Below are 10,205 nucleotides of genomic sequence, written 5' to 3' on the forward strand. Positions count from 1 at the left end.
TACTTTCTTCCTCTTGTGTTGTTATTTCAGGTCAGTGCTCTAGTGCCATCATCAGGGCAAACTTTTAAATTATAATGAATGTATTTTGTAATGTTTTCATACGAGTCTTCTCAAATTTACTGACAACATTAATGGCCACAAGAGTATGGACCCTGTTGGTTTTGGTGATGATATGACCCTTCTCTCTAGCGCCTCCATCAGGTCAAACTTTTAATTTTAGACTTAGTGTATTTTGAAAATCTTTCATCCAAATCTTTTCTAATTTGGAGTGCATATCCCAAATTGTCCAGCTTTCATGTATTTTATATGTTTACACTAACTACCAGTGTCCTTGTGGGAACATCCTGCCCTCCACAGCGCAAGAAATATCAGTTCTGCTTCGGCAGGTGTGAGTTCAGTAGGTCACACATACACTTCATGCCTATGGTGCAGGAAAGTTTGCATGATAATATTGTTTTCTCCTCCTCCATGTCATGTTAGCCTTAAAAATGGAAAACTATTGTCTCTCTGCTCACTTCAGCAACAAGACAGAAATGTTGCTAAGAGTGTGTTCCACCAGACACACAGTCAGCCATGTTGAACAAATGAAGTCATTATGAGAGCTCTTCATATAACCATCAACTGAAAATTTTGTACTTTGATCATTTTAGAGGGGAGGCATGTGTAGTTGGAAAGACTTGAATGTAATCGACTCTATACTGACTTCCTCATTTTGGCAGGAGTTCACAAGTCATGTTGTTTTCCACATGCCCACATCACGAGTTATCAAAGTTCTAGTGGGAATAGTTGTTTTTCCCACCCTCTTATATGCACACTCTGCGCCTGCAGTTATGGGGATGTTAGGTCACACACACAGACAGACAAGCTTTACACAGCTAAAACAACTTGGGGTCAAATTGACCCCAGAAGAACACCACTGCGTGTAATGTGTGTTCAGCACATTGAAAAAATGTCATTATGACAATTTTATGCTTAACCAGTTGTCCCCATCGAATTAGGAAAAGTCATGAAAGCATGAAGCAAAAAAAAGAAAAGTCTACAGTTATTTTTTGAATGATGAATGTTGAATTAGGTCAAATTGACCCCAAGGATAATAGGAGGGTAAAACTGACATTTGCAGACATGTTAACCAAGATTGCAACTATGACCCATGTACCAGTTTACTAGAATGTGCATCTTCAGAGAATCAGTAGTAGCATGCGGACGCTGTGACTAATATCAACAGAGGGTGTTAATGGGTCCTGTCCTGATTGATGCGCCACCAGCAGAGAATTTTGGGATTTGTAGTATCAGCAACACATGCAATGTGTACCAACAGTATTTGGTCTTGCGAGCTGAATTTGGAGAGAGTTTGACACATATGGTGTACAGGAAAATATGTACCCAGTGTAGAATAGAAGAACCCAAGTCCCAATGGGTCACACCACTGAAGGTGTTTAGAACAACAGGACCAAGTTTCTGTGGGTCAGCTTCTAGACTGACAAGCAGGTCCTGGCAAACAACTGGACATAGTGGTGGTGGATAAAGACCAGAAGAGGGTGGTGGTCATAGATGTAGAGATACCAGCTGACCCCAACATCAGAAAGAAGGAACACAAAAAGTACAAAGGGTTGAAGGAGCAGCTAGAACAGATGTGGAAGGTTAAGGTGAGCATGGTCCCTATGGTAGTAGGAGCACTCAGGGCAGTGACTCCAATAGATCCCAGGAACAACACCTGAAGCCTCATTCCAGAAGAGCGTGGTGGCTGCCTTGGCGGCTGTTGAGCCCCTGTCAACCCTGGTGGCCTCTGTTGGTCTGATGGTGGCCAGGCCGGGTGGTGTCTCACTGCTTCCCTTCTCCCTTCTCGCCCCGCGGACTCCCTGGCCCAGGTGCGTCAGGGGTGCGGAGCCGGCACTATGACCCCACCCCCCCCAGTGAGTTTTCTCTGGCTCTCTACTGTCGGGGGATGGGGTGCGGCACATGGGATGTTGGTGGTGGGGGGTGGACGTTGACACCCTGTGTCAGAACCGAATGCACACATTGTGGAGTCAGAAAGTTTCATGGAGAAAGTTACAAAATGAGTCAGACTGACGAGGTAAAAATATAAATGTAGGCTACATATGCATGTTACAGTGTCCAGTACTGTACTACCTTAAATGAGCCTTTAAACACAGCACCTGTGTCTCTTAACAAGTGTCAACACTGTTGCAACTCTGACTTTGTTGTTAGATTCAGTGCATTTGTGTAACCAACTATCCCTACGACCAGACCTCATGCCACCAAAGCAGTGGCACATAGTGTGGGTCCCCAGCACAACAGAATGATAAATGTTTGTCATCATACGTGGTTTGATTAAACGTAACTTGACCCAGCCAGTCTGTATTATCATTTCATAAGGCGGCTTTGGCTCAGTGGGTAGAGCGGATTGTCCATGAATCGAAGGGTTAGCGGTTCAATCCCCTGAGTGTGCCATATGCCGAAGTGTCCTTGAGCAAGATACTGAACCCCCAGTGCAACTCTCAGTGCAACTGGCGCTGGTGTGTGAATGTGTGTGTGCTTGTGTGAGCGGATGGGTGGATGTGTCTCTGACTGTAAAAGCGCTTTGAGTACCTTTGAGTAGGTAGAAAAGCGCTATATAAGAGCAAGACCATTTACCATTGTCAGTGTGAAAGTGACTGTACCACAGGTTATTTCATGAGGACGTTAATGAATTTAAAAGCCGAGGAACGTTCTGCTATAGTTATAATTATCATGACACACATTAGAAAACACTGACATTTTGTACCACGGAACAAACACACAGAGACGCTCTGATATGTAGCACATGACTTTTATTCTCATCTTTGAAACTCTCACAATAAACTCTGGTCTTGTTGCTGACCACAACCTAAAAAAGCAATACAACCCTTCAGATACGTAGATTACCGCAGCACGTCTAGAACCAGCAGCAGAGTTCATCTGGTGAGAAACTGTGTGAACAGACAAGGCTGATGGAACAAGTTGGTTAAACTGCCTGATGAAAATAAACCGAAACCTCTCTGATACGTTGGTTAACGGGTTACACACGTCAACTATTCTTTTTTAGTTTGTACAGTAACTACAACAATTCTGGCTCTAATTGTGTCACTTCCTGGTTTTCATGTAGATCACGGAGCTCCTCCTTTCAGTCAACGCTTAGCAACCTGTAACACAGCATAGAGAAGACAAGTATCATGCATGTTGTAGATTATAGAAAGAAATTTACTAAGCAAAGCCCCTCCACCATTTAAATGACACCGTCTTAAAGACATGACAATAGAATCAGTCCTTGGAGACAGAGTTTAAAGTGTTGGAGATTCATACAGGGTGTGTAGATGCTGCACTGAGAGAAGACGAGGAGCTCACTGTCTCAAGGTTTTTAAGCTGCTTTTGAGTTTTCTTTCTATAAGCGGAAAGCAAGAACATGCTCATAGAACGAGGACAAGATAAAAGACTGTATCTGACTTACATACTTAACTGTAGAATAGCAGACGTCATTGTCAACAGGGTCTCGTGTTGCTGAGCGAACTCTGGACTCTGCTGCTGTGAAGACAAATAAAAAACTACACATGTTTTCTTTGTTAGAAAAATACATAAAGCACAGATATTGGGATTAGAAATGCTATGATTAATTTTAATTCTGACCCAGCTGTGGAGCCAGTTTTTATCTGACAGAAACAGTCAGTTGAAACATATCAGCTTAATGTCTCTTTTACATGACTGGTTCTGCAGTTGTTTAAAACCACAACTTCTCACTATTAGCTTGTATTCACTGGTATGTTAAATAACTAGTTAAATAACTGAGTCTCAAGTTACATCAAACAATGTAAATGAGTAGCATGTTAACTGTGGTCTATAAGGTTGAGGAAATACCGTTCTTCTTCCTGGTCTTTGATACAGCAGTATATATTGGTTGGCTTGGTGCGGCTGCATTGGCCTGTACAGAGCCTGGAAAACAAACAAACAAAAAACAAAACAATAAATATGTATATTTAATAACTTCAGAACGTTAAATCTGTCTGATGCGCTGATGAGTCTGGTTGCCTGTGAATGAAATTCTGCTACGAAAGTTCATTTAGTTTGGAAAATTGAACTGTTTAGTTAACTTATTACCCAACAGAAGCATTTATAATGTAAAAAGCTTTGGCCCTAGCACAGAACCCTGAGACACTCCACTGACTTTTGTGAATGTGGATGTGGATGAAGCAAAGCCAAACCAGTGAGTATAGAGACTAAACTTCACGTTATGTTATTCACCTCTTCTACAGGCAAATCTGCCAAACCAGAGTAGTAGTCCCACGACTAACAAGAAAAGTGTCAACAAGACGGCGATGATGATCCATGGTGTACTTATAGCGGACGAGGAGTCAGGGTTAGAATATACGTGATCTTCTGTATCTTTTGTATCAACGATAGAAAAAACTGAAACATAAAGAGATGGGAATAGTTTGAGTGTAAACACGTACGAAGATCAATGCTTTATGAATCTTAATTTAAATAAACAACATGTCTCACCTCTAACAGTCAGCCAGCTCTGAGGTGATTCTCCAACTCCAGAGATGTCACATTTGTACAATCCTTGATCAGACATAGAGACATTTCTGATGCTCAGAGTTCCTGGGGAACTGCTCTTCCTGTGGACTCCATCTTTATAGAAATCAGCTTGGATGTTGGAGGAAGATATTTTGGTTCTGCAACTCAGAGTCACATCTTCTCCCTCCATCACAGGAAGAGCAGGACTCTCCAGGATCACAGAACCAGCTGAAGAACACAATCATATTTAATTTATCTTGAAATCATGTTGAGATAATCACAAAATATCACTGCCTCACTGCAAACATACAAGTGACAGTGATGTTGATGATGTTTCTTCTCTCTCCTCCTTCCTCACACCAGTACTTTCCAGAGTCAACTTGAAAAACATTTTCAATGGTGCAGTTAGGTCCTCTTGATGTTCTGTCAGTAGTGGTGCAACACGAAGGTGTCTCCCCAACTGATGTATGTTCAACAACACAATAAAAGACTCCATCACAGTACAAAGTGACTGACTCATATTCAAAAAACTGCAGTCTGTTTGGAGCAATACGAAGAAAAGCTGCATCTGAGACCAAGAAAAACAGAAAATTTCAGTTTAGACATTTACTCCTGTAAACTGATGGACAACGTCTACAATATTTAAAAGTATAAAAGTAATAGAGGAACTCCTGTGATGATTAATCACATCAATCTCAAGATATTAAGGCTTCTTTTCTACAATTACCCAACAAAAAATGTTCTCACCTACTTCCTGATCCTGTGCACACAGCAGGATCATCACAGTCACTGAAGATACAAAGAAAATAGACAAAACAATAAAAGTTTTGTCATCTCTTATGGCTGCTTAGGATCTTCAGCATGTTTTCTATTAAATGTGTAATACTTCAGTTAAAAGCATTACATTTAAGTTAACTCACTAAATAATGTTCAAAGACTTTCACATACATGAGCTTTTTAACTGTAAATAGAGTCTTTATTCCTAAATTTTAATCTGGAAAGGAGCCAGTACTCACACAGTGCGATGTAGAAAGCTGTGACCTCCATGTTGTCTTGACGCTGACTGACTGAAGTGTGAAGTGAGAAGTGGTCTCTTCCTGTGTGGCAGGAACCTCCTCTAAGAAGCAGAGTCCAAAATATCAGTGGGTGGTGCAAAGAGTGAAGCCAGAGCAAATGCGTTCAGTGCAACTCTGATATTTGTGTAATAATGTCCTCCATGTTGGTCTGTAGTTTATTAGCATTTTAACATATACTTATGAGTCTAGTACAACTGAGACTCAGAGTAAAACTATCTTAAAAACAGTGCACACATTTAACAATGTGCTGGAGGTGAAACTCGCCTAAAAAGACAAAATTTTAAATGTTTTTTAGATTCTAGAAAACATCCGATAGCAATGACATGATTCTTACTGCCTTCAGCAACCCCTTCACTAGAACTGGGTCCAGAGCTTATAGAGAAATACCACAAAGCTCACATATTCTACATATGTTCTAGTAAAAACAGAACCAGACCAGACTCTCCATTAGGACATTTCGATGAAACCAAAGTACCCACACTGGATTTTTCCTTTTTCCTTTTTCTAGCTTATGATCCTACACTGGACTGACAGACAGCATAGAGGCAGTAATCATGGAGACAAAAGAACAGGCCCTAAGTACAAGAGCCATAGAGGCCAAGATCTACCAGAGTAGATGAGACCCAAGATGCAGACTTTCCAAAGACGCCCCTGCGACAGTTCAGCACATAGTAGCAGGGTGTAAGATGCTAGCCGGATCAGCGTACGTATAAATATATGCGAGTCTTAACTTGGCCCTTTCTCTGCTGCTAAACTTTCAGCAGCCCACCCCCTCCCCAGCTCCTCCTTAGTGCTACGTCTATCCAGTACCATGCTATTTAATTATCATTACCTTTTGATTCTACGTGTTTGCTTTATTTACTCAGATGTTTATCTAGTTTCTCCTGCTGTTTTGTCTCAGCTTTTGTAAAGCATCTCATAACAATTCATATTATTTGAACTAGATAAATATAACTGAATTTGCTCTCTCTCTGTTTCTGTCAGGTTGTTCTTTGCTGTTGCACACCCTGCTCTGCTGTAGCCTTTCTTGATGGCTTGCGAAGGCCAGGAAGGTGTGGTCTTCCTAGGTTTCAACCAGGCGCATGGTAGAGCAGAGGGTAACAGAATCATACCACCAAAGATATGCAAAGTCCTCCCCACGTACTTGAAACAGTCCTGCAGGGCCTCCTCAACGTCTTAAGTCCTCCTCCTTACAGTCGTTCTGGACACAGGCTGCCGGTAAATGAGAGGGACATATTTTGGAATGAACGGCCTAGGACGGGAAGGGCAGTGGTACTGTATGTATTGAGTGCATTTGCAGGTCCAGGGTATTGTTGAGATATGTTTTATTACTCTTAGTTGATCCTTCCTCAGTTCTGTAGCACCATCTGTTCTTGTTATAAGTTTTTACACTAAATTGACTTACGTCTTCTTGCAAAACAAATATTTTTATATTCTGTCCAACACTTTGGAACTGTTACAGCTCCAACACAAGCACTTTGTTATGCCCCGGCCTAGGGATACCTAAACATAACATAAACACCAACTCTTATGAAAAGTAACACATAACACGGAGAGATGCAGTCCAAAACGAAGGGATTTATTTACCCAAATGAACATAAAGTCTTCGGGGTGAGCATTACCTAAAACAATAAACAAAACGAGCTGGATTTGAAAACTGATTTGCCTAGCCAAAAGAAAAAGGAGTCAACAAAACAACAGGTTTTCTACCCTCACTCCCTACCAACATAACAAGAGAAAAGATGGACAAATGTAAAAGGCTACTCACCCCTACTAATATGGGACTGCGCACTATAACTACTATTTACAATATTTACATGAGAGATAACATATCTCATCCGCAACATAACTGAATCACAAGAATCACAAGAAGTTCGGAATGGATTTGCGTCGGCGAAGGTTGCGATGCGGGGGATGCAATGCTGCCAAGGCGAACCAGCGAGAGAGAGAGAGTGTGTGTTGTCGGCTCCACTTTTGAAATCGCGGCCTCCGGACTTCCTCCAATCAGCGGCCTCCAGCTGCACACGCCCATCCTGGGAAAACACAAGAAACACAGCCCCCCCCCACCCCCCCCCCCCGGACAAAGAGGGACAACACAGCAGAAAGAACAAAACAAAATGCAAATTATGACCTCTACGGTCATAATACACCTAAACAAGAGTTGGGAGAATTGAGAGCTTTATAAACCACTGGATCATTCTGGTGCTGGAGAAAATGTATAATTTAGCTCATCTAAGCAGGTTTAGATGATTTATCACATATGAACACTTCGTTTTCTGAAACATATCGAGATCTAGCAGATCTAGCATACTCAAAGATCTTTTCTCTTAGTGTTTTATTTTAGTGTGATTGTGTGGTTTCATCTGTGGTGCTTTTATTGTCTGTTCTTATTTCAAGTGAACCGGAAGGAAGAGGCTTTTAGTTTCTATCAAACTGCTGCTGGTCTCGTTTCAGTCAGCTGCAGAATGGAGGGAACATCTGTCCAGAGGCTGCTGGGTGAGTCTGATCTGCTGGATGTGTGTTGGTGTCTAAACATTGTGAGATGATCACCGCTGCTTCCCACAGCACAACAGTCATTGAAACTCAAAGTGTGGTTTCTCTTTAGTTCTGGGCTCTCTGCTGTGCTGCACAACAAACCAAGGTTAGTCAACTTCCTCTGTTACAGTCTGATACTCACTGAGTCTGTCCAAGAAACGCCATCAAAACTCTGTGTATCTTTACTGTGTGAGAGTGAGTCCAGTGACCAGCTGCCTTAAAGGGACACTTCACCACTTTTTATGTGGATATTCAATCTGTGTTGATGCTAGTTGAAGCCAGAACTTCCTCTGAGCCATAAAGACATAGAAAGCTGAGCTTCCTTTTCCATTGTTGTTAAACTGTCAACATGTTCAACAGTGTGTTGTCTGAGTTGCTGTGTGTCACCAATCTAGACTGTAGCTGCTGTGTTGTGTGACAGAAATATAAAGTATCACTGTTGTTTCATCTGAACCCTCCCAGCTCGTCTGACTGTGAGTCCCAGCAGCTCTCAGGTCTTTAAAGGAGACTTTGTGTCTCTGAGCTGTGAGGAGGACGACAGCTCTGCTGGATGGACTCTGAGGAGAAACACCACCAAACGACAGAGGACTCAGTGTGGAGCTGACTGGGGAGAAGCAGCTGGTTCTTCCTGTGACATCAGCTACATCTTCTCATCAGACAGTGGAGTTTACTGGTGTGAGTCCAGAGAGGGAGCAACCAGTAACAGCATCAACCTCACTGTCTCTGGTAAGCTCAGACTGTGGAGTTAGTATTGATGAAGCTGTGTGGAAATGGATGAAATGCTGTAGTTTGTCTCTGTATTGAGGTGGACCAGTGATCCTGCAGAGTCCTGTCCTCCCTGTGATGGAGGGAGATGACGTCACTCTGCTCTGTAAAACAGAGACCACTCCCTCCATCCTCTCAGCTACTTTCTATAAAGATGGCTCCTTGATCAGGACTGAGTCTACAGATCACATGACCATCCACCATGTTACCAGGTCTGATGAAGGCCTCTACAGGTGTAACATCATCAGTCATGGAGAGTCTCCATCCAGCTGGATCACTGTCACAGGTGAGGAGCTTCACTTTGATTTCAAGTCTTATTTCATCCACATGTTCATCTGACCAGGTGAGATTCTCTCTACAGAAAAACCTACAACCACAGCTCCACCCACAACTACTGAGGCCACGCCCCCTCCACCATCCTCCCTCCACCTTGTTCTCAGACTGGTCTGCCACCTGGTGGTGTTCTGTCCATACTTCCTCTCCACTGTCCTCATGGTGTCTTTATGTCGACACAGACCAACAGGTAACATTCACTGATCAATCAATCAATCAATCAAGGACAGTTTTCTGAATTAATTCACTGTCTACATTTTCATTTTCACCTGTTCTTTCTGCAGGAAAAGACCTTCCTGTCTCCACAATGATGATCTCACCCCACACTGAGCAGGGATTGGTTGATGACTACAATGATGTTGATTATGTCACCACAGAGCATCACTTCTGAAGTGATCAGGTCTCTGGTCTGATCTTGAACTCAGAAACCAGCATCATCTCTTCCTGACTGTGTCAGAGTGGAGAAGAATCAGGTGAAAGTGAAGGAATGTGGAGGCAGACGTCTTAAACTGGTCACTAACTAACATCAGAGACTTTTCTCAGTCCTTCACTTCAACTTGAACACTGAAGGAATGAATGTGCAGTCATATGGATGAAATATCAATGTGTACATCGATTATATGATGTGCACAATGATGGAATTTGATCATACAGAGAAACAATAAAATGTTGAAAGGCTGAATTGTGTGTATGTTGCTTCCTATAGTGTAATTCAGTCGTATTTTGTAGCCAGTTTCCATTTCATTCTGGGTCTTTTGGTTTTATCCAAATGTCCAAATGTTTACTAGAACCTTTGTAGAATATGGAGCTTTGAGGTATTTTTAGAAAGTCTTGGTAAACTTCTACTCAAGGGGTTACTGAATGAGTACAGAATGCTATCATAGCTATCAGGGTGTTAAATGAGACATTCATGAGTCTCCCTGATGTGAGAGTGTGAAGAGGTTGTGCTGCGTGGTGTTGTGAGTT

The 10,205-nt window shown here is 42.2% G+C and overlaps 2 protein-coding genes across 5 annotated transcripts in view; one reads left to right on the forward strand and one right to left on the reverse strand.

The window, feature by feature from the left end:
- LOC125009866 (low affinity immunoglobulin gamma Fc region receptor II-like) overlaps nt 1-9,898 on the forward strand; it is a 30,118-nt gene extending 20,220 nt beyond the window's left edge. For 2 of the 3 annotated variants that reach the window (XM_047588097.1, XM_047588115.1), the window contains 3 exons: nt 8,604-8,867; nt 8,947-9,192; nt 9,268-9,898. In XM_047588097.1, coding sequence (XP_047444053.1) covers nt 8,604-8,867; nt 8,947-9,192; nt 9,268-9,443 — 686 coding nt within the window. In that variant the 3' untranslated portion in view covers nt 9,444-9,898. Of the gene's footprint in view, nt 1-7,683; nt 8,103-8,211; nt 8,248-8,603; nt 8,868-8,946; nt 9,193-9,267 lie in introns of those variants that run through there. The other variant, XM_047588105.1, reaches the window with a different exon arrangement.
- LOC125009731 (low affinity immunoglobulin gamma Fc region receptor III-like) lies at nt 2,796-5,586 on the reverse strand. 2 transcript variants are annotated; one of them, XM_047587914.1, is made up of 8 exons: nt 5,547-5,586; nt 5,278-5,319; nt 4,841-5,098; nt 4,513-4,758; nt 4,255-4,419; nt 3,871-3,945; nt 3,467-3,537; nt 2,796-3,161 (listed from the first exon to the last, which is right to left on the reverse strand). In XM_047587914.1, exons 1-8 carry the CDS (start codon nt 5,575-5,577, stop codon nt 3,147-3,149), a joined length of 903 nt encoding a protein of 300 aa, XP_047443870.1. In that variant the 5' UTR covers nt 5,578-5,586; the 3' UTR covers nt 2,796-3,146. The 2 variants fall into 2 exon arrangements, with proteins under 2 accessions (XP_047443870.1, XP_047443862.1); XM_047587906.1 differs by having other exon boundaries at nt 3,467-3,540.
- Nucleotides 9,899-10,205: the final 307 nt, after the last annotated feature.

This window comes from Mugil cephalus, chromosome 1, assembly GCF_022458985.1.
Source record: "Mugil cephalus isolate CIBA_MC_2020 chromosome 1, CIBA_Mcephalus_1.1, whole genome shotgun sequence".
Classification (NCBI taxonomy): domain Eukaryota; kingdom Metazoa; phylum Chordata; class Actinopteri; order Mugiliformes; family Mugilidae; genus Mugil; species Mugil cephalus.